The following is a 26,653-nucleotide window of genomic DNA, read 5'->3' on the forward strand; positions in this document are numbered from 1 at the left end:
GTGAAGCCGTGTGTTGCTGTATGGGACTGATTTAGTTTGTCAGCAAGCTTGTGTAAAGTTGATACTTTCTCACCGACTTTGACCATCTCTAACGTCTTAAGAAATGACATCCGCCCCCAAGGATATTTCACAAATGCGTCGACATCTTTCACCATCTCTGCAACTCTCATCGAGGCTCTCACATTAGAAGAGTCGCAGACCAAAATACCTTCGACTATGACAATAAGTACCAAACGTAGCCTTCTTTCCGCGTCCATTCTTTTTGATTTTGGTAACCTCTTGTCAAGCTTCAACAGATTAACAATATATTGTATGCTGTATGACTTCTTAGGGCCAATAAGAGTGTGATAGTACGGCTCTTGACCTTCGCCAGGATTCTGCAACTTAGAAAGAGTTTCTTCAGAAGGGAATTGACCTCAATTCAGTCCCGTAATGATTCCAAACTCTCTCAAAGAAAACCGTATGGGATGACCCCCAAAGACAAACCACACCTCTCTTTTCTTCTTCGTTACAAGAGAGCGACAGAGAAACTGGTGGACAAGTTTGCCAGATAGCGAGCTCTTCCTAACTGGGAGTTCAAACAATCGCCCAAAGCATGATTCTTTTAACCAGTTAAACTCATCATAACCATCTAATACTTCTACAATATCCAGCAGATACTCCGGCTTAGAGTAGGAATTGATACGACCTTTCACAGGATATCGATCTGTGGAGAATAGCCTAGGAGGTAGACGAGCCGATTGAGAAGCATGGTGTCAATGTAGTGAATCAGAGTGGTCAATATTAGATGGCCTGTTCATCATATAGACATGAAAACATTATGGCAATGGACATGTAATATGAATGGACAGGAAATTGTTCGGCTATTAGTAACTACTTAACTTGTCTACTACGGTGGACTACTTAATGGACATTACATATTTTTGAAAAGCAGTGGACAAGTTAGCAATGAACAAGTTAAGGTGTCCATTACGGAACTTAGCAATGGACATAACATTTACTTTTGAAAACATTTAAGTAGTGGACAAGTGAGCAATGGACAAGTGAGCAATGGACAAGTGATCACTGGACAAATTTACTGAATGGACAAGTAATATAAATGGACAGGAAAATGTTGGGCTAAGTAGTAGAATATGTTGTCTATTATGATGGACAAGTTATAACAATCTTTAAGGAAAAAATGACCAGTGGACATAACAAGTTTAATGAAACCATAAAACCAAGGAACAAGTTCAAGGTTCTATTGTCTACTATGGTGGACAACTTATAGAGATGGACATAAAAGACTTACGCTAAGCGACTGTTCAACTGTGGAACTTTCGGAATTGTTACACTTGCAAGTGTGTCGCGGTTGTCGACAGTGGGTGGGGGAGGAATGGTCCCCGATCTAGAAAATAAAAAAAGTTATAATTGAGTTTAAAATTGGTTCAACGAAAACGGTAAATTAGCCTGTAAATGGAAGTTTAACTAACCGAAACGGTTGCCGGTTGTGGGTCTCTAAGTTGGTTCCTTCATTCTGACCCACCCGCGCAGTACACAGTGCGGATTTGCGTTTAAGAGTTACCGTATCTTCAGATTGGGTTGTTGACATGTCACCGACACCGGACTCGCGAATTGGGGGGTCACCGGGAATTGTGGGTTTCGGAATGCTTCTCCTTGGATCACCGGTTGGGGATGAATTGGACGGGTTTGAAACTTTGTCGACAATACTATCGAAGGCGACATTGGTATGGAAGTCGGGATCGTCGGCGGACATGTTTCGGGATTGAACAGTAAACCCTTATCAAAGAAGAAGTTATAGAGAGTGAAGAGAAAGAGAAGAAAGAAGCGGAGCGGTCAATTTTTCTGAAAAAAAACGAATAAAAGATTTTCGGAATTTTGTCTTCTCGGGAATAAAATCACGAGGGTTATTTTCGTCTTTTCGAGTTAGAAATGTGGCAGTGCGGAAAAGGTTTGAGAAATGTGGCATTTTGGCAAACTTTTTAACTGTTCATGGCGTTAGCGTTAAATAACTCTAATTTTTACTTTAAAAAAAAGATTTTCTACCAAAAATAATGATTAATAATACTAGAAAATCTGGTCTAATTATATTTCATATTTCTATATAAATTTTTAATGAAAATCCTTATTCTTTGTCCAAAAATTTAAATTAACATTGCTAAAAAGTAAAAGCATAGAAATGAACCAAATTTAAACTAAACAAAAACGAGATATTTATATAACAAGAAGCATTCCTTTCGTTCCTGCATATCAAAAAAGAAGGAAGAAATGGAAGGGACTGCTCCATCATCACTACCAGACGACGTCATAGAGGAAATATTAGTGAGGCTGCCGCTGAAAGAACTAATGCGACTCAAGTTGTCTCTTTCAATAGAATGGAGATCGAGGATCGAGTCTCACGGTTTCCCCAGAAGAATCCGCAGGAACAACCCAAAACTTCACCAGGTCTTTGTCCTGTTAGCAAAATACATTATATGTGTTCTCCAAGTCTGGTTTTACTCTGTGTTTCTCTGTTTTGTTTTATCTTGCTTTCCCTTTCCTAGTGATTTTAGCTTTGATGTTCTTTATAGGTTTTAGAGATAAGTCTTTTTAATCATTCTTTGAGTACTGTTAAGAGACCAGACCTAAATTGAATGGTAAACAGAGAGGTTTTTGAAAAAATTTTGGAAGTACTGACGATAAAATACAAAATCCAGGACTCTACGGAGTAGTTACAAGGAACTAATTGGGTAAACCAGTGATCACAGTAATTATCCAGAACCATATGAATATAAGTCCTGATTATAAGATTAAACTAATGTATGTACCATAAGCATGTGTCAAAAGAACATAATTTCATTGCAGTGCATGAATCCTCTACCTCACAAATTCCATCTTTCAGACGAGAGGAAGAAAATTGTCAGCTCCTAAAGCCACATCATGCAAAACACAATGCTGGTCACTCTTTTTACGTTGCTGGTCGTTGACTGTGAGGGATCCAGCAAAGAGCACATACACATTACGCACCTGTCCCGATGAATCTAGCATCACAAACGTATTTGGTGGCTTTCCAGGTCCCCAACAACATGCCATGACCCTCGGTGCAACTTCTGCATCTAAACTAATGTCCATCTCTTTCTTTTAATATGACCCTGCAGACACCTTGTTCCAAAAAGCCTGTTATACTCTGAAAGCAACCGACTCTTTGCTCTACTAGTTAGTTAGCAAGGTTCTTGTTTTTTTCTCCATTGATGGCAACCGTTACAAAATATCCGACACGATTGGTCTCAACTCAATAGGACTTCAGGAGTTGTCTCTGATTCCGAAGAAGATATCAACGGTGTTATTGGAAATGGTATTATGGATGATATTAAGGAGAGAAGTGAACTGTAGTTCAGATCGTGGTTGTTTTTTCTGGATTGCAGAGTAAGCACGATAGGTATGATGATTGATGAAATATGTTTGTGATAAAACCAAGTTGCAGTATGATTCGAGATCTTAAGAGCTTACACAACTGTGCTTGGGAACCCTACCTGCCGCTATGATAATTAACCACTAGTTTCTTTGTTAGTCTTATATGAATATTGGTGTTTTCTTTGATGTTATTGCATAATTTATTTTGACTATTGCATTGTATAACTGTGAAAAAACAAAGCAAAACGAAAACTTAGTATTCAAAATTGACTCGAGGACAATGCATACGCTTACCAATCAGAAGCCAGAGGAATCAACCAGAGCTGGGTAAGACGCATTCTCGTCCAAAGCCGTCATGATATCCCTAGTCACCCTTCTGTTTCTGGTCCTGAACACTACTTTATGATCTAAACCAGTCAATTCACACAATTCTAACCTCTGAGATTGGGTTGAATCCATGTCAGCATCCCAACAAGTCTGATATAATATATCTTTCACATTCTCAATCTTGTCCTCTGGTACTAAGATTTTGTTTTGAAGGAGCGCTAGATAGGCTTGAGAAGCCGCCTGATTCCGGATCTGGATCAAGTGAAAACAATATATTTATGTAAGCAACATGAACTTTCTGAAACAGAGTTTGAGATGCAGAGAAGTCACATGAACCTTTGGGTATTGGTGGGCAAGGAATGGTAGAAGCTGAGAGAACGCTTGAGTGCTGATGAGTTCTGAGACAGAAGCAATAGACCCAAGTATTCCAACGCCTGCCTCTACCTTTTCGAATTTCTTTGAAGCTCTTAGTTCGATGGCTAAGGAATCCATGACTCTTGTGTAGAAACCCAACGTATAAGCCTGAAATCAAATGGCACATAAGCTTTACTTTACGTTGAATCTACAAGCTTTGACAAAATCTAATCGAAACAAGTAAAACTATAAAACCAACCTCTTGATTCCGATATATCTTGTCCAAGAGCTCTTGAATTGTCTGTGTCAAAAGAAAAGTGTTAAGACATAAATATTACGGATCGACACAGTAAAATAGAGGTTAATGGTGTATTTACTTTTAGACAGGGTTCAATAACTCGGTCACATTTTTTGTACTCTTGAAGTATCCAGACGATGTCGTCACAAATCGCAGATTCTCTAGACTGTTGTTGTTTAACATCTTCAGCTTCACTTTCTTCCCTCACATACTCCAGTAATGCAGAGAGTGAAGCTGTTTTAAGCGACTTTTGTAACCCTCCAATCGAAATTACTAATCCAGACATTACCTGTTTGCTATAACAATGGAATTTCAATAGCTGAACAAAGCGTGGGAACGAGAACTCGGGAACCTACAAAAGAATAGATAACTTATAGTCAGATAAACAATTGGAAACATAAGAAGCAACGCAAGGCTCCAGGATCTGCATACCGCCCATTGTAAGAGTCTCACACACAGATGTGAGTCCTTTAACAGCATTCATGCGTGCCTCAGCATCTCTATCTTCAGGATTCGCCTGCTTGGAAAAAAAAAATAAAAAAAAAAACATCCGTCAAAGTGAATAACCAAAATGTTTTCCAAAGATTGGAGACCCATGTTGTCTTCCTTACCTCTATCTGACACGCACTGCAGAGCTTCAGAACTACATTTATCCAGTTTGGAGTCAATAGTTCACATGGCAAGACACCCAGTGCAAGTGCAAAACCTCTCCGAGCAGCTACGTTTGGGTCGGTTAGATGTGTTACATATTTTGATACTAAATCAACAGCAATCTTATCATTGCAAATCAGATATGATTGCACAAGCTGTTTAACAGCATTTACAGCTGCATTCTGTATGATAAAGTGAAACTTGTTAACTAATGAAGTATGCTAACAGTTTGAAAATAAATACCTATATGATATTTAGAAACGTAGGTACCTGTATTTGAGAATTGGGATGTCTTAAATTCTCATGGAGGGTATCAAGCAGGATCCGTTCTGTTCTCTCAGATAATCTCACATGAGATAACGAGATACACTCGATAAACCGTGAGACAGCCAGTCGCATTATTTCTCCACCTTTCCCACGATAAAGCCTTGCTTTCTCAATGGCAGGGACAACCCCAGCCATACGCTTATGGCTATCTGTAAAAAATTTAGTGCATTAGCTAGGAACATTTAATATAAGGGATAATGATGCCAACAACTGAACTAACAGAAAATCAAGCTCGAAAGGGGGTGAATACAGTCTGAGTACATCTATGATGACAAGGTCTAGATTCCAAGATGGCTCCCAGATATTTGCATTTCCACTACAAATGATTTGTAAATTGCATATGCAAAGATGCCACAAAATTCAAAGCTGAAAAGTAGATGGTACCAAGCAGCAGGAAAAACATAGCCACACTGATGCAGAGCTAAGACAACCTCTCCAGCTGCCAATGTTGCACCATGGCGCATGCACAAATCAGTTGAAAGGGTACAAGGAATTACTTTCTCCAGCACATAGTTAGCAAAGTGCTTAGGCTCGTATTTAACAAGAGCAGCGAGAGCTTCTGCAGCAAGTTCTCTCAAGCTTTTATCCTGAAATGACAAGATTGAAATATTAACATATCAACTAGGAACAATTATTTGATCCAGTTCCCAATCAAATAAGCGTTTCACATTAATATCAAACAGAGCATACCCAATGGCAGATCTTGTTGTATAGCAATTCATCCACAAAAGGATATAGATAGCCTTCATACTGAGCAATGGAAACAGCAACCTGAAGGCATGAGTTCACCCGAGAAGAAAGGGAAAAATAGTTAGCTATGTTCACTATGTCAATGCCATGAGGGTAATTTCCTTGCCTTCCAACATTCTCTTGGAAAGCAGCGGCAGCAGCCCTTCTACAGTTCACCTGATATAAGAAATCGATATACTCTACGCAATGAAGAAAACTACAAAAACATAATTCTTCAAATCAAGAAAGAAAGTATAGTCAAAAGAGTGATTGGTACCTCTCTATCGAAGGAACCCACTATCAATAAATCTGGAGCAAGCTGATCGAGGACGTTTTTCATATCTTTGTGGTAATAGGCGCGCCCAAATGCCCAACAAACATAGGCAGCTGCATCACGCACATGAGATCCAACACTGTGCGGACCTCTACGTACATCATAATGGAGTGCCTGTAAAGAATGTTTATATGTAAATCCATACAGCTTCTGCATAATTTGGGAGAGTGATGCCATTTTTTCGTACGCGTTTGACTAGGAAATAAGTAATCTTGGGAATGGGAAAGAGTACAACCTTCACAATAACTGGGACGACTTGTGGGAAACTTCTAGGCAACAGTAACCCTCTACGAGACAGTTCAGCTAAAGCCAAACAACCCCCATGCCATGAGCCATCTCCCTGAATATCATGAAAGAAAAATTACTGTCAGCTAGACAGTAGCTTGTTATAATTGGACTTAAGAGCATGCAAGTTATGCTGCCATTATTTTGAGTACCTCTCCTGGTGAAAATAGCTCCAATACAGATGACAGCACTTCTTCAGAAAGAACAGATGTTAGTCGTGAAGTTATACGACCTATACCCTTTGCAGCAGACCAACGAACCACGGTGTCCTACACAGTTCAGAAAATAGTGAAAAGATTTAGAGGAAAAGGCTTGCAAATACTAGTAACATGTGAGATTTTCTGGGTGGAAGCTGAGAGTTTCCATGTCGCATACAAAGATTTATAGCATCCAAGAAATATATATACCTTGGTGTATCTTAAGTGTTAACTAGTCACTCCAGTCTATCTATACCTTGGTGCATAGCAGAGTATTTTTACTTAGATTATCATATAGCAATAATATACTTGTATAAGTTGAGATATGACCACCTCTAGTAAATAGCCTAACAATAGTATCTCACCCACTAAACATACCGTGTCTCTCAAACCAGAGAGTAGCATCTCAATTATCGTTTCTAAGATGTCAGGAACATCCATATCTTCATCCTCTTGGTCATCTGAACTTTCTGGTTGTGAGACGACAACGACAGCATGATCAGGGGGGGCCACCGTTTGGGTCGAAATATTCACAGAAAGGGACCCGGTTTGACTCTGAATAAAAATTCAAGAAGCAAGTTTCAGATGACTAACTTGAGAATGAGAGATTATGTCAATCATGGGCATAACCAGAAATTCTACAATATTAAAACACATGACGTACTATTTACACTAAATTATACATGCTAAAAGGTATTTTACCACATAGCGCCAGGAAGGTGGGCGATGAGGAAGACAAACAAGCCCTATCCTATGAGTTAACTTGATCAAATACTTGCGAAGCAGAGGACTTGTAGTTGCTGCATTTGATTTGCTTAGCACAGTCACATCATTTAAAACATTAGGAAGGGCTTCAAGCAACACTTCTCGGCTAGCAGTCTGCCAATGTTAGTAAGACATATAAACCGAGATGCAAAATACCAAAACTTAAGTAATCAAAACCAGCAGTACTTTTCTAGCATTTATATATATGTTTATGCAATATGGACCATTACTGAAAACATAGTATATAACTCCAGGTTACAGAAGAAGAAAAAAACCTTAAAAATGGCAGCCAGAGCCTCCATCACACCAAGCAAGCAAAAGTTGTTCACAAGATTATCTTCCTCAAACGATAAAACTTCATGTGTCCACTCAAAAAAACTGAAAGAGAAACGCCACAGTGCAACAAAGAAAAGTTTGATCATCTGAGTAATCCGAACAATTTTGTTGATGAAGTCAAGTGTTCAAACCAGAACAAACACATAAACAGAATCTCAAAACTTATGAGTGACAGAATCAGACCTTTTAAATGCCTTTCCCATATCCGGACGCGTCAAAAGCTTAGAGAGGAGCAATCCAGAAATCGTGCGCATAGGGCCAGCAGTGCACAGATAGTCCTTACAGAAAGCCAAAATCTTGAACACAAGAGGAGCAAGATCGTCGACACCGAAGCTCTTATCATTTGCAATGCTTGTAATTGTATCAACAGAAGAAATATCAAACGGGACCAAGACAAGGATCGAAAGCCACAAGAGAGTAACACATTGAGCCTCCATTTCACCAGTGCTTTCTTGCCTCAAGGATGAAACAGAAGTCATGGTATGGCATTTCTCCAGAAGCGCCACAGCGAGTTCCAGATCCGATACTTGATGCGGAAAGAAGTTGATAACAGATTTGTAGCCACAGACAGTAACCAAACTATAGATAATGGTGCAAATGGGTTTGATTATTGAGTTCGAGAATTTCATCAGGTTTTGATTCTAATTCAAGTGTCTTAGAGCGAATGATTAACATGAGTGGTGAAACTATGGTCTCTAAGTAAGGTTCCACTAGTTGACCTTGCTCCTGGTATTTATCCATCTACAATACAAGAAAACAAAAGGAATCATCACACAAAGAGGAAGATGCAGTTCAGAAAAGAGTAAGAGAGGCAAGCGTACGTACAATGGAGCGGATGTTGTGAACAGAGGAAGGATCAACGACACGGCCATTTGCGACAATGTCATCGACAAGTGATTTAGCAATCTCCCATTCTTTCAAAAAGTATCTAAGTAGAAATCTCTCCCTCGAATCATGAATGTCCTCTTCTCCATTCACAGCCACCACAGTTTCCTCTTCCATGGCTGTTGCCATTACTCGCCTTTCTGAATTCGGATCCAGAATTTCGAAAAGGCAAAACCAAACTGAGCCCAACTTGATCCTTGAGCTCCTACGAATCTGCATAGAGTGAAACAAGTTTGGGAATTTCAAATGAAACCAGGCTGAAGAAACGAAACAAACGACGTCGTTTCTCCAATTCCTTTTTAAACATTAAAATACTCACTCACCTGGAAGACGAGAGATTGATTATTATGGAGATGATGAGGGCGGATTATTAAAGATTTGATAAGATTTTGATATTTTAGAATTTTGAAAGATTTAAGGAGATTTTTTTAGGGTATTTGATTGTGTTTTAGAGTTTTTCTAATTTAAGAAAAAAAATAATTCTATAAGATTTTATTAATAAACTTTGGATGATTTTAAAATATTTTACAACAAAAAAAAAAATTCCATGTCAAAATCTATACTATGAAAGATGGTCAACTCTCTCCATATGAGTGATACATCAGCAGTGAAGAGAGTGCCACCTGTCAACCCAAATTAAAAACACATAAATTAAAATCAAATATATATAAAATTAAAGAGGAATATAAAACATCTTCCATATTTTTAATTTTTTTTATATCACAAACAATTTCAATATTTATATAAGAAATCTAGAGAGACTTAGAACATGTTGATGTATTATTTAAGTAAGCAGATGCATTACCAAAAGATAAAAAAGTATCGAGATTCGAGAGTAAAACCAAAGATTCGCTTCATCCTCTTAGGGTAATCCATGAAGATATGAACATATGGTTTAGGCGTTAGAATTTTTTCAACAATTTGAAGAGTTAATTTTAGAGAAATTCATTAAAGTGTGTCTTTTGAGAAATAAATTTTTATATATGAAAAAAGATCGTAATTCTGTTCACTATCGAATGAAAGATAGTTAAATCAATGATTGAATGTTGGTTGAGGAAAATACAGAGAGAAAAGAAGAAGTAAACTAAATGAAATTCTTATTGAAAATTAAATTCTACAGTATATTCAAGAAATTGAATAGCTAGTAGGCATGAAAGTTGTCTATCTTAAATATAACTATTAAAGAGTTAACAAAGCTTCATGAAAATCTTTGTGATAAAAGAGAATTTGAGAGTCCCATGGTATTTAGTTGAGAAACTTAAATACAAATATATCTATATATATATATATATATATAGCTAAGATTTAGACAAGAATTGTAGGATGTTTAAATATTTTTATCTACCAATCAAATGTGCAAATGGGTATGATTGTTTTACTTCCTAAAAAAAAATGCTAATAGTTTTCTTTTACAAAAATTACTTTACAATAAGATTTAGCTTTAAACAAAATTCTGTATTCTTTGCCTCCTCACAAATCTTTCAAATGTGAAAATATAAGAAGCAAAGAAGGTATTGCAATATATATATATATATACAAACAAACCCACATGTAGTGTGGGTACTCATCTCTAGTATCATTAAAATGGCCATCACCATAAAAACTTTAGTAGCATTTTGTTTTATTATCCTCTTCCAAATATTTTTTGTCCACTGTCTTCCTACATCTGTCGGAAGTTCGGGTAAGTGTTTACTGTTTTTTTTGTAGTTATGTACATGATATGATGATTCACTTTTTTCGTTAATTGGGTTATCCATTAATTATTGTTAGTGTGTTGTATATGTAGGTTATGGAACAAAGCTTAGTAAAAACAAATGCTTCGGGTTTACTTTGTGTAATTCCCCGACAAGTTTACCACCCTGCGATAGTTTTTGTAAAAGATCAGACTCTGATTACGGCATTTGTGTCATGATCTCCTATATATTAAAAGAGAAACATTCTCTAAAAAAAACCTGCTAATATTTATAAAGAGATTTGGATTTTCTGTTTTTAAATTTAGATAATATTTGCAGTGAGAACTGAAAGCTGCGACTATGGCCTATTTCTGAAAGCTGCGACTACGGCCTCCTCTGCTAAATCCATGCCTCATAAACACAATCCACATATGTAGCTAATCCAGCCACACAGGTGGCGGCTCCGACAAGTTTCTCGAGGTAGGATTCATGTTTAAATGCACAAGTTAAAACCCACTAGACACAATGAACATGAAATAAAGCAAAGAAAAACAATGGTCCGGGACTCTATAGAAACATCATATAGAAAAATGAATCCGGGGGCGACCAAGTAATGCAAAGCACATAATCTTTTGAAATTATCTTTGAAATTATCTTCTAAGAACTTACATAATTATGTTTTCGCTTTTTCATCATTGGCACAATCAAATAACGGCCAATCTAATCCAATTTATTCGATCCCTTTATTTCCAATACAAGAAAATATATAAAGTTACAAGACAGTTCTTCACTTGATCATATCTCTGACCAAATGCGACCATACATTACTATTACAGTCTTTCAATGCCACTTACTGACATTTCAACGGCCATGTTCACACATTTGGCAAACCGTGGTCGACCTTGGATTTACATAAGTGCAATATTCACAAGACCACAGTGTTGAATCTGAGCTGCTGGCTTTAGAAGTGGATCCCTTTGTCTTCCCCCCTAAGCTCTTTGAACTTGAGGTTCGATCATATGCACTATGTGAGCTTACATCCGATAGCCCATTCTCCAGAGCTCGAACTAAGTTCTCAAAATAGTTTTTGGTGACGCTGTAAGTTCCCAGTAATAAAACGTTCATTATTACCTTCTTTCATCACACAAAGCCAACTAAATGAGTGAAAACATCCTTATGTTTTCTTTAAACTCTTTTACTCAGCACTATGTTTCGATTAGCTTGTCAGTCATAACTAAACATGTCATGTCACTTATTATACTAAGCTTATCAGTTTGTTCTGTAGGTTTGGAAAGTACCTTGTTAAACCTGCCAGTTTTGTGCGGAACTCATTAAAATCTTCACAGGGACCTTTGGCTTCTAGGTACGGTTGCAGCTCTTTTTCAGCACATTGATGAAGTCGTTCAAGGCCCGACTCAGCTTCACCTAAATGTATGATAAAATAAGACAAGAAATAGAATTATACATTCTTGCATAATTAAGCCTGTTACAAACAAAAGTGCTCATACCTATTTTAACAAATCAAAATTAGCGGGTCAAAGATGGAACTGAACCCTCACCAAATTGTTTAAGATTTGGATTAAGGAGCTTAATTAATTTCTTATGAGTGACGACACTTGCCTATATAGTCCACATTATCTCACATAGGGAAAATCCTAAACCATTCCCTATTTTACTATGACTACATGATGTTCAATAAAATCACGAAAAGTTCAATCACGTAAGAATCACTGATGGATTTAACAATCGCTAAACTCTCTTAATTCAACTTATGTTCAACTGTTCCCGCTTGGAGAAGACCAATAACAGCAAAAACACTGACAAAAGTAACTCACTTAAGGAATCAATACCAAACATTTTGGAAGCAAAGTTGATTTCAAATGTTAGAGCTAAATCAAGTTACCTTGTAAGTACTCAAAAAACACTCTTTTTCCATTCTCGTGGTCAGGTATGTAAAAACCATAGGCATATGTCCATTTTAGAACTCGTCTGCATTCGACTATCTATGATTGTAGAGCAAATTAGTGAGCAAAATTCAAAAGTCTCAGAAAGGCCATAAGAGGAACGGATTTTACCTGTAACCATGCTTCAATAATGAACTTCAGTTGTGATTCAGGCTGACACTGTATGTCGCTGAGCTTCTCAATCTGTGAATTTCATTAAAAAAAGAACTTTAGCCAAACCCAACAACAACAAAAGCAAGACAATTCATCGAAAGTTAGACGTCTCATGCCAAAATAGACAAAAGTCAAGACGGGCATATATGGTATCATTTGTAAAAGATTATCATAACTTGAGCAAACTTCCTGAACTTTAACTGGATAAAATCTGGAATCACGGATTGGAATGAAAACAAGCAATGATTATTTTGGATATATCACACTTTTTTGTCATCAAACAATACTTGGTGATTCTTATTTACATCAGCAAGTGTTGCACTGTAAGCTCACATCATCAGTTTGCATCTTCTCAAGATCCGCCAGCGCCTTTTGCCTAGACTGCAGCAAGTAGTGACAAAAATTGTAAATTGTTTTAGAAATAAATGCCAATGTGCTATTTGTATATACAAAACTTATTTTTCTTTGGGGTCACTATTTAATAAAGAATACATTTTACCAAAACGAAAACATGAAACTTCAGGCAGACGATATGGATAAGACAAATGCCAAGGATTATTATGAACCTTCCTAAGCCTAATATCATTAATATGCTTAATATGACAGAGACTTTTACGACAGTACTCTGCTCCAATAACAAATTTGACACAATACCTAAGCCCTCAAAGAACATAGCCATCAACGAACACAGCCAACAGATTTAGAATTCCCATAACTGGAGGAACAACAGCTCCTTCTCCAGAGAATACACCACACAGGCACTACATGTACCTCAAAGTTTCATAGTCTCTTTAATTTTTTCAAATCAGTCAGCTTCACTTCCTTAATTTTTCAGAAGTTCTCAACCAAAATACAGATTTTCATATCTTTTGGTCCTCTAACTCAAACAATTAAAAACGTATAGACTTTAATTAGTTTAGATTAGTCATTAAACATCAAATTGTGAATGAGTTCATCTACTTTTCTAGGTACATGAAGGGATTTTATGTTCCATAGGAAGGGCCGAAGGGATTTGAATTTGGCAGCTGAAAACTCGTTCTTAAATTTCCTCCGTAAGAGTTAAATAAAACATGTAAAAATTATATGAATTACTATCTACATACCGATTGATTTGTCGCCCATCTTTCATAGTAGTGGGTATATCTCTCAAGAGAGTTCTTTGCCATCTCTCGGCGTTTTTCAGTCTCATCAAACTGCACAGAAAGATTATGGAAGACATCAAATGTGTTCGAAGATAAAGTAGACTTTAGTTGTCAGTCAGGAAAAGAAACAATGTCAGAGAACTCATACAATGCCATCTTGCTTCGCTGCTTCATACCGGTTACAAGCATAAAAGCCACCTGTCTTCTCACCATGCTCTGTCCACGCTCCAAGGCAAAGCCTACATTTATACAGTACAACTACTTATCATGATAATTCATTGTGACCAACAAAGAATCGTACACAACAGATGATTCAGATGACGATCAGATTACAAGATACAACAACTACAGAAAGAAGATACACAGCAAATTTTTATAGACTGGCAAAACCTAAAATATAATAAGCCACTTATTTTCTATTTCTCTTCAGAGGTATAAACATAAAAATTCAATTCAGATTTAATTCCACGAAGTATAGAGAGAATAGAAGCATAACTTATGACATGATGGCATTCTGAACTATCAACCACTTTGTCAACTTACCAGCAAAACTCAAATTTACATGGCGGGGTGCACGTAATATGCATACAACCCTGGTTTTTCTCTATTGGCCGTTTGCATTTTGGACAGGGCTTGGAATTTGCCAAAATCCTGAAAGTCAATATGGAATTTAGCAGCAACAATAGTGCAATACATTATGTGAATCATGATGCACCCTAATGCTAGGAGATGGAACAGAAGAAACCAAATTGACTTTCTTCTAACAATTAAAAATGCATACGTATCCACCATTTTAGTTTCCTATAGCTATACAAAATGGTAGCCATCACTACCAATACAATATAAAGAAGTAAAGAAACCAAATATTTTTTAAAGCTCTGAAAACCCTTTTACGTCAACAAAATCCCAAATATCTTAAGCATCTACATATCTCATAAATCAACATACCAATTCATATTCTCAGACTCAGCGCTATTCTTCAATATCCACTTAGAAACGGTGTCACAATCTACAGGACGGTGAGCTTCTTCAGCACACTGCAGACCCATGATGATCGAGTCACATGGTATGGTTGTGTCAATAATTCCACACAATGGAAAGATGAAACTATTTTGATACTAACTGATAGAGTAACTTACATTCCAGCAGAAACTGTAACAACAGCGACAGTTCACATCATAATTACCACTTCCAACAACAAAGTTTACAGCGTAGTCACAGCCAGGAGCGGGACACCACTTGGTCTACAGAATAAAAGATGCATTACTAACTTGGTTAGCACATAATATGGACGAACAAAGAACACTAAAATTATGCACTGCTGTTCATTTGAAGGTTAAGAAAAGAGAAATAAGAATCATGCAAATGTCTAACGTATGATGAAACTGAAATCGCTAACTTACCTTTCTATTGTCTTCAACATATGATCTGACAAAATAAGATGTGTACTTCTGCCTATCTTTATCAGGAGCAAGCAAATTGATCATATCCTGACCAACAGCAGCTCTGCAAGAAGGATCTGGACATCGTAACGTAAGACACCCAGGACCATCATTAATCGCAGTGGTGATATAACCTAAAGATAGAGGAAAGGTCAGATAGATAACCCAACAGTATCATTAATTGATAATCGACGAAATAAGAAGAGTAGACTGCAAGTTAAATCAAAACATTAAAGTTGGAAATGGGTATCAACTATAATAAAGAAAACAGTAAAACAAACCTTCCCAGCATGACTCACAGAAGGGGTGACCACAAGCAGCAGCATGCAATTTGTCAGAAAGGAAAGTCTCGAAACAAATCCCACAATCAAGCTGCCAAAAAGAGAAAGAAACAAGTAAAAACGAAAGGCACAGGTGAATTTTCTGACAGATTAAATTTTACAATGTTAATGACGACAATGGGAAGCATACTTGTCCATCAGTTGGGAAATCAACAACAGGTTTGTCCAACAAGCCAACAGCATCTCGAACCTTCTCCTCATCAGCAAACCATTCATCATGAACTCTGCTCACACACCTAACCATTTGCACAAGTTTAACCTCGTTTAAGCACTTATATTCCCACACACACACACACACAAAAAAAGGCTAAAAAAATTATGAATAACGGGAATTTGGGAATCAAACCAATTGTAGTGACGAAGCAGGATTGCAGATGAATTTCTGGAAATGGACAAAACAGTAGAGATCCTTGAAATGTCATCTTCTTGAAGCTTACAGATATCTGCTTCGCTTAACACACTATAATTTTGCTACAAACCCCAAACAAACAAAAAATAGTAAGCTTTTTCGTGAGCCATTGCGATCTACAAATTTCCTTAAAAATATCGAATTCATGAGCTTTTAAAATCTATTAAAAAAGTTGCTCAAATTCAATTCACATCATCATCAACGTTGAGAGTTTTTGAGCAACCAAACATGAATACAGGACAGAACTGGATCTCTCAATTAGAAACCTTAATTTTAGATGTAGATCCAGAAAAGATTGGAGGGGGGNGGGGGGGGGGGGGGGGGGGGGGAGAGAAACCTGGCGGCGACGGAAAATGAGGTCATCGGAATCATCAGCGGCGTCTTCGACGAACTCGTAGTCGGCATCGTCTTCGGGATCGCTGTCGGCGTAATCGGAATAGTTTTCGGTGCCGCTGTAGAAATCGTCATCAGCATCCATTGAGATTGATTGGCTTCTTCTTCTTCAATCACGAAGCTCTTAATTTTTTTAGATGCTCTTCTCATAAAGACGTTTTAATTGAAAAAGGGAGAAATGGCAAAAGGGTAAATTAAGCTCAGCCATTCTTAAATAAATAAATGCTTTTAATCATAAACTTCAATTTGTGTTTTGGAATAAAATAGTATCCTTCCAATTTTATCCCAAGGCACACACGACAGGATTGGAACCAAAACAAAAAAAAAAAAACACTGGTTCAAAAGGGTGTTGATTTTGGATGGGCAAAATTAACTCAACGGTTTATTTACTAAACCGAACCAAAATTTGTTGAAACTGAATCCAAACAAAAATTGGATGATGTATTCCCCCAAGATTTGTTAACGAGCTTCATTATGTAATTTATAAGGTCTAGTGGAAAGCTAAAGAGAAGAAACAACCCAACTTGGATAGTTAAGGTCACATACCAAAATGGTAAGCTGTTAGGATACAGAAGTACGACTTCGTCTCATTGTAGCAAATAAGAATTTTTTGTAACTTCTTATTATATTTTACAGTTGAACGTGTTCGATTTGCATAAGATATGTGCAAAGACCGGTGGCTGAATTTCACAAGCATAAAACATACATATGTAACCAAAAACTGCTACCACGTCTAGTTTGATGATCCTACTGCTGCGGATGCGTGGAGGACGAGTGTGGAACGTAACTTCCATACTCTGAGATGTCCTGAGGAGTTTTGGGTGGATTCTCTTGATGATATTGCAGAAATTTCTCCAAATTTTTGTATGCATTGGATTCATCTTGAGGAGTGAGCTAAGACATCAATTGACCATCAGAGGAGGCCTTTGTTTGTTTTGAATCTCAGGTACAACCCGAGCACCCACCCGACCCGTCACTCGATCACCTGATCGAGCTGATCCTCGAGTACACACTCAGATACTTGCCTGTGCATGCAAACGCGATCCAGAGGTAGCCAGAACCTGAGTCCTTTCATCGATAGCCACTCTCAGTCCGAAGAGTGAACTCCATCTCTTCTTCACTCTCAGTCCGAAGAAAGAGAGAAGCATGTGGCGTGATAAGAATGATATACATAGAGATTACAAAGATTCTAGACTATTCAATGATATTAGTTTGTCTGTGGATCATTGAATAGTAAGTAAGTAGTAATTAGAGAATAAATAAACGAAAAAAGTAGGAGCTTGGAATTATAGTTCACTCCGTAGTCATTGGACTATCCCTAGGTGCAACAAATGACACATGCACTATTAAGGGTCTTATTGCAGCTCTTTGCTTCAAGAATTATTGTGAAGAACAACCAAGGATGAAGATCATAAAAGATTAAGAACCCTAAAAATCACAGATCTAATAAATCATAAAAACCCTGTAAAAAACCCTCCTCTTGTTCAACCTCAACTGCTGGCCTCTTCCCCTTGGCCTTGTGTCTCCTAATGTGCTCCCTAAGAGTGAACTCCATCTCTTCTTCACTCTCAGTCCGAAGAAAGAGAGAAGCACGTGGCGTGATAATATTTGTACACTGCTTTTAGATGCATAGAGAGAGTGTTAAGAGGTAAAGAGCTAGGGGTTAATTGTTGTAAATTCAATTTTATTCTCTTGGTTAAACATGATCATATTTTTATTCCATGATTTTTTATTCTACAAGCAAATGAGCAAAGACAACTTTTGACAATTTTTTTTTTAGTTGATAGTAGTAAATATACTACGTAAGTGAAAGTTTAAACACAAAGATTGCCTGACTCAGCAGGAAAGACATTTATCATGGTGGTAGTGGATCGATTAAGCAAGGCTGCTCATTTTATTGCTTTGCCACATCCATATAGTGCACTCTCGGTTGTCTTCTTTGCCTAACCAATGTACATACACAATCCGGTCAAGCTAGTGACATGAAACAAGAGCTTTGTGGGAGGCAACCCACCATGTATTTCTCTCTTTTACTATACAATTTTCTTTTACATTTCTTTTGAGTCTGTTTGACATCTTATACTACAACAGCATAAGGGTAATTGAAACACCTTACATCACATCATACTTCATTCATCATCATTCCATTCATCAAATCAACGTTTTCATAGACAAACTCGAGAGAATTGGAGAAGATCTCACCAATATTTTCGTAGTTTTTGGTCAGAGTGAAAGTGTGTAGATGGCCAAAAGTAAGTAGCGTTCAGGGGAAGCTGAGTAGACATATCGTTGAAGTTAACCGTCTGTTAGTATAAATAAATATAATAAAGAATTAAAGGTACAAACTGACAAAGAAAATGAAACCAATAAGAAAATTGTTAATTGTTACCGTTTATATTTGAATTTAAGAGTAATATATTCACAATTAAGAAAGATATCGAGGTTATTCTTTTTTTTTTTTTTCAACCAAACATTAATAAAATTAAAAAAGAACTCCAAGATTGGTGGCCCAAACTGGAGGATAAACGTTTACAAAAGTAGATTACGAAAGCAAAGTTCTTGACGACCGAGCAAGGCAATCAGCCCGTGAGTTGGAGTCTCGTGAGATCCTATCGAGGGTGAAAGAAGGATAAGAGATCCGAAGCGATGAAAAATCCTCCAGGAGATTCGTAAAAGCGGGCCAGTCCTCCGGCGTCTGCACCATCTCTACAAGTTCGGCACAATCCGTCTCAAAGACTTGGCAGTCGACTCCAGCCTCCAGTAAGGACTCCATAGCCCAGATCAGTGCTTGAAATTCCGCATGTAAGGGTGTGAGGCCTCTTCTATGACTTCGAGCTCCCAATAGTAGCGTTGAATCCTCGTCACCGCAACACCACCAGCCTAGACCCTAGAAAGGATCTGAACCTTTCCATGAACCATCAACCTGACACCGGGGAAAAGAACCTCTATTATCCAGCGAAGGCGGAGGATCCAGATATCTCACCGAATACGACTTGGCCTCCTCCCACAATAATTTTTCAGTATCCGCTTGATTCAAAATATCAATCGGTTCTAGCTCGAGACCTTGAAAAAGCTTTTTATTCCTGGCCTTCCAAATTGACCACACAATCCAGGGTAGTCGATGAATAATATCTGAAACCCCGGAATGTGAAGGCACTCGCCAGAAGATGAAATCCAAATTCGCAAAAATCGATGCATATGGAAATCCTCCCGGATCTAACAATACCGTAGACCTGTCCCAAATACACCGCGACCGAGGACACTCAAAGAGCGCATGATTAATGGTTTCCACATCAGAATCACATCCCTTACATAAGGGATCACACCGGACACCCCGATACGCAAGCCGTTCTAGCACGAGAAGAGTACTTGAAGCAACCTGCCAGAAAAAGTGTTGAATCTTCGGAGGAACATCTAATTTCCACGACTGAGCCCGCAAGGGCATACACGTCGGCCCAAACTCAACTTCCGCTATCAGCTCTTGAGCCAATCTATAGCCTGATTTGACCGAATACTTCCCTGACTTAGTATAATGCCAAATTAATTTGTCCGGTTGGTTCGTTTTACTAACCGGCATACTCCGAATGAGTTGAATATCCACGGGATCAAAGAACTCCTCCAGAGTAGGCAGATGCCAATCCTTGGTAACTGGATTAATGAGATGATTAACCATCAAACTCGGGAGCCATAACCTCCCTCGTCCATTCGCTGGTCTTGGACGAACATCCGGCAACCATGGATCCCGCCAGACCGAAATTGAATAACCAGAACCTACCGCCCATCTCGCTCCCTGTTCCACCAATCCCTTGGTTGAATAAATACTCCTACAAGCGAAGGAAGGGTTATATGGCTTTTTTGCCATCAAAGGATGTTTATTTCTAAAATATCGTCCTTTCATCACCCGAGCCATTAAGGATGTCGGATGATGGATTAAACGCCAAAACTGCTTGGCCAACATTGCCTCATTAAATTGTTCCAAGGCTCGGAATCCTAAACCCCCTTCACTTTTATCTTTACATAATTTATCCCAAGCAACCCAGTGCATGCCTCGTGCCTTATCATTTGACTTCCACCAGAAGGTAGAGATAGCACTCATTAGTTTAGACGTCAAATCCTGTGGCAGCTTATAACATGACATCACGTGGGTAGGGAGTGCCAACGCCACCGATTTAATCATAATTTCCTTACCACCCTTCGATAAACACTTTGCAGACCATCCATTTACTCGATCGTCCAACCGATCCTTTACGTAACTAAAAACCTTTGCTTTCGATCCTTTCAGACTCTCCGGAATACCCAAATAAGAACCCATACCACCCTCCTTAGAAATCCCAATAACTGATTTCAACTGGGATCGTATATCATCAAGAACCTTCTTACCGAACATAATAGAAGACTTAGCCAGATTAACCTCCTGTCCTGAGGCTTTACTATAGTTGCCGATTATATCCATTACCGTCCTACACTCATCCGCCTGTGCTTTAAAAAAAAAAAAAGGCTGTCATCCGCGAACAAAAAATGCGAAACAGTAGGACTACTAGAGGCAATGGTAATACCTGTTAATTTCTTCTCCCTTTCAGCCTTTTTAATATTCGCTATTAAAACCTCTGTACAGAGTATAAACAAGTATGATGATAAAGGATCCCCTTGGCGTAATCCCCGCTGTGGTTTAATAAAACCCCGGGGCTGACCATTCAGAAGAACTTGATACGTCACTGACGAAACACACCACATGATCCACGTAATCCATTTCCTATCAAACCCCAATCTAACCAGAACTGCCTCCAAAAAATCCCACTCAACCCGATCATAGGCCTTACTCATATCTGTTTTAAATGCCAAAAACTCTGAATTACACCGACTGTTAGTATTGAGCCCATGAAACATTTCCTGTGCCACAAGAATATTATCCGTAATTAATCGACCCGACACAAAGGCTGATTGTGTCTCTGAAACCAAAAGAGGCAACAAGCGCTTCAATCGGAAACACAATACTTTTGAGATAATTTTGTAACTCACATTACATAAACTAATAGGTCTAAACTCCGCCATTCGTTGCGGGAGGTCAACCTTAGGAATAAGGCAAATATTAGTCTCATTCAATAGTGGATCAAAACTGCCAGTTCTAAAGAACTCTTTAACCAATAAAACTAGATCCCCCTTGAGAGAGGGCCAGAACCTTTGGAAGAAGAGAGCTGTCATCCCATCAGGACCTGGGGTCTTCTCCGGATGCATGGCAAACAGAGCTTTTCGGACTTCCCCCTCCGAGATATCTCGAGTTAAAGCTCTGTTCATGGAATCCGTAATAATCGGGTCAATGGCTTGAAGCATCTCTGTAATACCCCCCCCCCCACCTGATTTCCTAAACAAATCCCCAAAGTATGTTGTGGCAATATGCTCCATACCGGAGGGTGATTCATCCCAAACATTTTCTTTATCAAATAATCCAATAATCCTATTACGTACCCGCCTTTGTTTAGTAGATGCATGAAAATAGGCGGTATTTTTATCACCAACCCTCAACCAAAATTTTCTGCTCTTTTGTTGCCAATAAATTTCCTCATCACGATATGCCTCCTTCAATTTCCTCTCAATATCCCGAATTTCCTCTTGCGAGATCGAATCATCCATCTTCGCATCCTGCAACGCAGTCTTCAAAGAAGATATAATCGATGGGCCGGTAGTGACATTGTTTTTTCTCCACCAAGAAATCGAATTCCTACAATATTTTAATTTATCTACGAAGCCCGGGATCCGAAAATTCCTTGTCCTATTCCATCCTGACTCCACCGCAACCATTAAACCCTCTTTCCCCAACCATTGCTTGTCAAACCGGAATTGTCTCTACGGTCTCCGCGTTGCCGTCAAACAAGTAGCTAAAATTGGACAATGATCCAAACCAATCATCTCCAAGTAATCTACCTTCGAGTTTGGAAAATAACCATGCCAATCCTCATTTCCTAAAGCCCGATCAAGACGACACTGAATCACCTGATTATTACAGCGATTCCCTCTCCAAGATAATAATCACCTGATCGAGGTTATTCTTATATATTAGTACTAATCAATTCATCTCGAACCTTTTTTTACTTCATGGATGTAAGCATCGCTTGAAAGACTTTCTTGGAAAGTTAAAAAAAAAGGGACAATACATAACCGCAATACTAATACCGTCAAGTTAAGACAAAGGAAGACAAAAAAAAAAAAGCAAAGCATTAAATTGAAAAATAAGGCACTTAGGCAGAGAGGGAGAGAAGCTAAAATTACTACTAATGTGTGTTTTTTTATGTCTTGTCTTAGACTTTGCAATTTAATTACCCAACCAGTAGTAGTAGCCGCGGTTGTGTTTCTTCACCATCCACCACCACCGCCGCCACCACTCTTTTGACTGCTGGATTCATTCCCCCAACCGCCCTCTCCATCGCTCTTTTTACCACCAGCCTCGTTTCCCCAACCATCATCTTCACTGCTCTTTTTACCGCCAGAATCATTTCCCCAACCTCCGCTACCACTATCGCCACCGCCAGACCCACTACCCCAGCCGCCCGCACCTTCATTCTTTTTCTCAGCAGACTCGCTTCCCCAACCGCCACCAGTACTACTTCCCCAACCTCCATCTCCAGTTCCAGTATCGTTATTACCCCAATCTCCATTCCCATCTTGTCTGTCACCGTTCATATCATCTCTTCGTCCTCTGCCTCGACCACGACCACCATATGGCCTTGGCGCCCCACTTGGATGCCCATCACGTCCACCACCATTTCTGTAATCACCACCCCTCCCTACAATACATTTGCACAATTTCGGCAAGAATCATAGTCAAGACAACATAAACAATATTAATATATGAATGCTTCTCAGCAACCAAAATCCAGATTACAAGTCCTTCTATGCAAGTTAAAAACCAACATTGAAATGTGTTACCTGAGCCTGAGCGATCTGAGTTTCCTTTCCAGCCTCCTTCATTCTGAGAACTACCCCAACCACTTCCTCCAGATGAGCCACGGTCTGCTGGGCTTCTCATTGGTACCATGGCAGCAACAGACCGGATTGATGGCACTGACTCCTGCAATGGGTCATCAATATGCCTCTGGAAGTATGCCACAAGCCTATCAATGTCCTCAAACATCCTTTTCCTGAACTTAAATCCCTTAGGATATAAGCCTATATACTCATGATGTGGATTTGTGCTCCTTATATAAGACAGTATAAAGGTGCCTGGATGTTCATGAGAAATCCCAAAGCAGTAAACTATTCTTGAAGGATTTTCGCCCTTCTCGATCTTCAGAAGATCATCTACTTCTGATTTGGTCCCCTTTCGGAATTTCCGATAGTTGAGCATGGTCTTAAGATGAGATACCAAAGGATCAACATATCGATCCATGACCTGCAGTTATATGACATGGGGTCAGAGGAATCTTAAAACACTTAAAGGATGTTCAAGAATCAAATAAGTTTGTTCATTGATAGTACAACTAGATATATAAAACAACAAACCTCATCCAGATCCTCGAAGGTGTCCTCTCCAATTTTCAGGGTTTTCCCAATACACTGTAGGCTAGTGATGTCCTTGTTTTCTTTCCCACCTTCAACTATCTCCTTGTGAGCGTAAACTTCATCATAAATCTTGAGCGTCAAAGTTAAATAATTGAGTCCTCGAGAACTTGGACGAACAATGCTTTCTCCAAAGTCTTTGTCAGACAAATACTGTACGTGGCACCAACAAGTAATCTCAGAGATTTCTCTAAATATATAACAAATCCATTTCATAAGACTTACTAAGTACAAACCGAGAGTAAATATTTTGCATACCTCTGTAGCTTGGTCAGCAGTGATATTCTGAAAGCGAGGATGGACAATCATCCGGGACTTAAAATGCTTCCTCACTAGCTCTTTTTCCTTTCGGGCTTTCTCTTTTACTAGCTGGAGACTGTTTCTATCCTCATGGTAATAAGCATCCACATTCTGGTTATGCTGGTGTCTGTTGTTTCTCATCTCACTTTCTTTGCAAATAAGGAACACCTGATACCTCTGCTTTTGAATTGATTTGATCTTGCATGTCAGGATATCGCCTTCTTTCAGTCGTTCCGATAACTCAACAATATCTCTCCCATCATCTGAGAAATCTTCCTTCGTAAGCATCCCAGTTAACCCAGAATCTAATACACATATGGCTCTTCCACCCTGTAATCTCCGAACACTAGCCTGCACAATTCTTCCCTCAGCTATGGTGTCTTCAGTTTCACCTGAAATCATATAAAATTCTTCATCTGGACTTGGGTCTTTAAAGGGTATCCGCCAATCCTGGAAACCACAGCTCAATTCTCTCATGATATTACTATAGGTTTCCTTCTTATTCTCCCTTTTCTTGCTGGCAAGATACTCATCAAGGACCACTTTTCTCAATGAGCCTGGCCGATCTCTCACATGCTCTATTGCCATCTCTATCGCATCCTCATCATCATTTGAGTCACCTCTGACATCCTGATCATAAATATCTTTAGCCAATTCTTGGGCAAGGCTATATGACTCGGGATGTATTCGGGTGTCATCCAATAAGTCAATAAATTGACTGCTACTAGCAGCTAGCCCACTCCTGCGAATGCGCAAGAAACCGGCTGCATTTACAAAAACCTTTTTACCAAGTCCATGCATTATCAGGTCCTTGCGAACAAATATTGAACCAGCTCTCACAAGCGACCTCTGCAAGGATGCAGCTTTCCTAGGCCCAAGTCCAGAAATGAACTGTAAAGGAGAAAAAAACCACTCATGGCTAGCTGCCAAATTAATGTCGATTCCAACCTGGTTTGTTATGTCAACCATAACCTGCTCAACCATTCCGTACTTCTCGTCTACCTGAAGAAAATGCTCCAAGGGATGAAGCTTCCAAGACAAAATTTCCCTACCTGGACCGCATAAAGTGGCAGCCATTGCTAGTGGATTTTGGAGATAGCGTCCAAGAGCAACTGCACGTTTCACGATCCCTGACTGCTGAGGTAGCTGTTCACCCGAGATTCGAGAATTTTCATATAGTCTAGGAAGTGATTCATCCACATAAACAATGCTTAAATCATCCATTCCATGTCCAACATCTCTAGGCTTTTCCTCCACCATCTGGAATATGACCTGATATATAAAATAAAACATGACCAAGTTTACTAAGCAAGAAAAACAACAATGCAGACTAAAACACAACCAGATAACTTTGACAAGGTGAGCTACAAAAGCAGTGACTCAAGCTTACTACACCAGATATAACATCATCAATTTCGGGAAAGCAGTCAAACTCAAAAAGGTATATCAGTTCGAAAGTGCTGTTGATAAAACAGAAAATTGAGGACTCTACAGACAAAATTCCACAACCATATGAATGTAAGTGTAACAATATAAGATTAAACTCAGAACATGTATGTTGCATTAGCTAGAGTCGAAGAACATAGTTCCATTGTGTTTCATGAATCCTTACCTCATAAATATCATCCTTCAGGCGAGTACAAGACAAATTGACAGCTCCTAAAGCCACAACATGCGGTTGGTGGTCCATCATAAACTTTAAAACACGATCCTGGTCATTCTTTTTACGTTGCTGGTCGTTGACATTTTGAGATCGTAATGTGAGGGATCCAGCATAGAGCACATCAAGCACCTCTCCCGATGAATCCAGCATCACAAACGTATTTGGTGGCTTTCCAGGTCCCCAACAACATGCCATGACCCTAGGCGCAACTTCCTCATCTGAGCTAATGTCCATTTCTTTCTTTTGATATGGCCCTGCAGAAACTTTGTTCCACAAAGCCTGTCCATACTCTAAAAGCAACCGACTCTTCGCTCTGCTAGTCAGCAAGGATCTTGCTTCTTTCTCCATTGATGGCAAAAGAAAAGTATGAAGTGCATCCTCCAGAATTAACTTTCTTTGCTCATTCCAGAGTTGAGCATACTTACTAACACCGACACTTAGATAATGTTCATTGCAGTCGCTAATTAGCCTATTCATGTGATTCTCAGGCAGCTTGAAGGTTACTTGAAGAAGTTTCTCCTCTTCTGCCTTCTGAATGAGAAGCCATTGTGCACCCTCAAACTTGCTCAATGGCTTTTCACGTAACCACTTGATCCCAGAAAACTGATGGAATGAATCTATTACTGTATTTCCATCTGCTGTTGGACTTGTTGAGACTACTGCATTCTCCATATAAATGCCACGGACATACTTTTTGACTGATGGCTCGCAACTTATCTCAACTGCAGCCTAACAAGG

The 26,653-nt window shown here is 38.8% G+C and overlaps 3 protein-coding genes and 1 pseudogene across 4 annotated transcripts in view; all 4 read right to left on the reverse strand.

The window, feature by feature from the left end:
* LOC104789545 lies at window positions 3,691–8,737 on the reverse strand (annotated as a pseudogene).
* LOC104787529 (probable E3 ubiquitin-protein ligase ARI8) lies at window positions 11,264–16,561 on the reverse strand. The gene is made up of 15 exons (XM_010513135.2): window positions 16,343–16,561; window positions 15,943–16,067; window positions 15,727–15,832; window positions 15,537–15,627; window positions 15,217–15,389; window positions 14,953–15,057; window positions 14,762–14,850; window positions 14,357–14,464; window positions 13,962–14,052; window positions 13,775–13,864; window positions 13,005–13,052; window positions 12,630–12,701; window positions 12,458–12,557; window positions 11,853–11,979; window positions 11,264–11,650 (listed from the first exon to the last, which is right to left on the reverse strand). The coding sequence occupies exons 1-15, from the start codon at window positions 16,481–16,483 to the stop codon at window positions 11,416–11,418; spliced, it is 1,701 nt and encodes a 566-aa protein (XP_010511437.1). The 5' UTR covers window positions 16,484–16,561; the 3' UTR covers window positions 11,264–11,415.
* LOC104787530 (transcription elongation factor SPT6 homolog) lies at window positions 22,505–26,642 on the reverse strand. 2 transcript variants are annotated; one of them, XM_010513137.2, is made up of 6 exons: window positions 25,865–26,642; window positions 24,211–25,524; window positions 23,896–24,105; window positions 23,323–23,785; window positions 22,966–23,180; window positions 22,505–22,878 (listed from the first exon to the last, which is right to left on the reverse strand). In XM_010513137.2, the coding sequence occupies exons 1-6, from the start codon at window positions 26,585–26,587 to the stop codon at window positions 22,750–22,752; spliced, it is 3,054 nt and encodes a 1,017-aa protein (XP_010511439.1). In that variant the 5' UTR covers window positions 26,588–26,642; the 3' UTR covers window positions 22,505–22,749. The 2 variants fall into 2 exon arrangements, with proteins under 2 accessions (XP_010511439.1, XP_010511438.1); XM_010513136.2 differs by having other exon boundaries at window positions 22,505–23,180.
* LOC104789546 (transcription elongation factor SPT6 homolog) overlaps window positions 26,634–26,653 on the reverse strand; it is a 6,653-nt gene continuing 6,633 nt past the window's right edge. Inside the window, exon 15 of the mRNA XM_010515226.1 lies at window positions 26,634–26,644. Coding sequence (XP_010513528.1) covers window positions 26,634–26,644 — 11 coding nt within the window. The remainder of the gene's footprint in view (window positions 26,645–26,653) is intronic.

This window comes from Camelina sativa, chromosome 5 (genome assembly GCF_000633955.1).
Source record: "Camelina sativa cultivar DH55 chromosome 5, Cs, whole genome shotgun sequence".
NCBI lineage: Eukaryota > Viridiplantae > Streptophyta > Magnoliopsida > Brassicales > Brassicaceae > Camelina > Camelina sativa.

Bases quoted from the DNA above. Each gene is read 5' to 3' on its own strand.
- LOC104787529 (XM_010513135.2), bottom strand. From the start codon at position 16,483: ATGGATGCTGATGACGATTTCTACAGCGGCACCGAAAACTATTCCGAT. The intron at 14,851-14,952 runs GTAAGTTACTCT...ATGGGTCTGCAG, and splicing joins GTTACAGTTTCTGCTGGAAT to TGTGCTGAAGAAGCTCACCG. The intron at 12,558-12,629 runs GTAAAATCCGTT...CTACAATCATAG, and splicing joins TTATTGAAGCATGGTTACAG to ATAGTCGAATGCAGACGAGT.
- LOC104787530 (XM_010513136.2), bottom strand. From the start codon at position 26,587: ATGGAGAATGCAGTAGTCTCAACAAGTCCAACAGCAGATGGAAATACA. The intron at 25,525-25,864 runs GTAAGGATTCAT...TTTATATATCAG, and splicing joins TGAAGGATGATATTTATGAG to GTCATATTCCAGATGGTGGA. The intron at 23,181-23,322 runs GTAACACATTTC...AATGTATTGTAG, and splicing joins CTCAGATCGCTCAGGCTCAG to GGAGGGGTGGTGATTACAGA.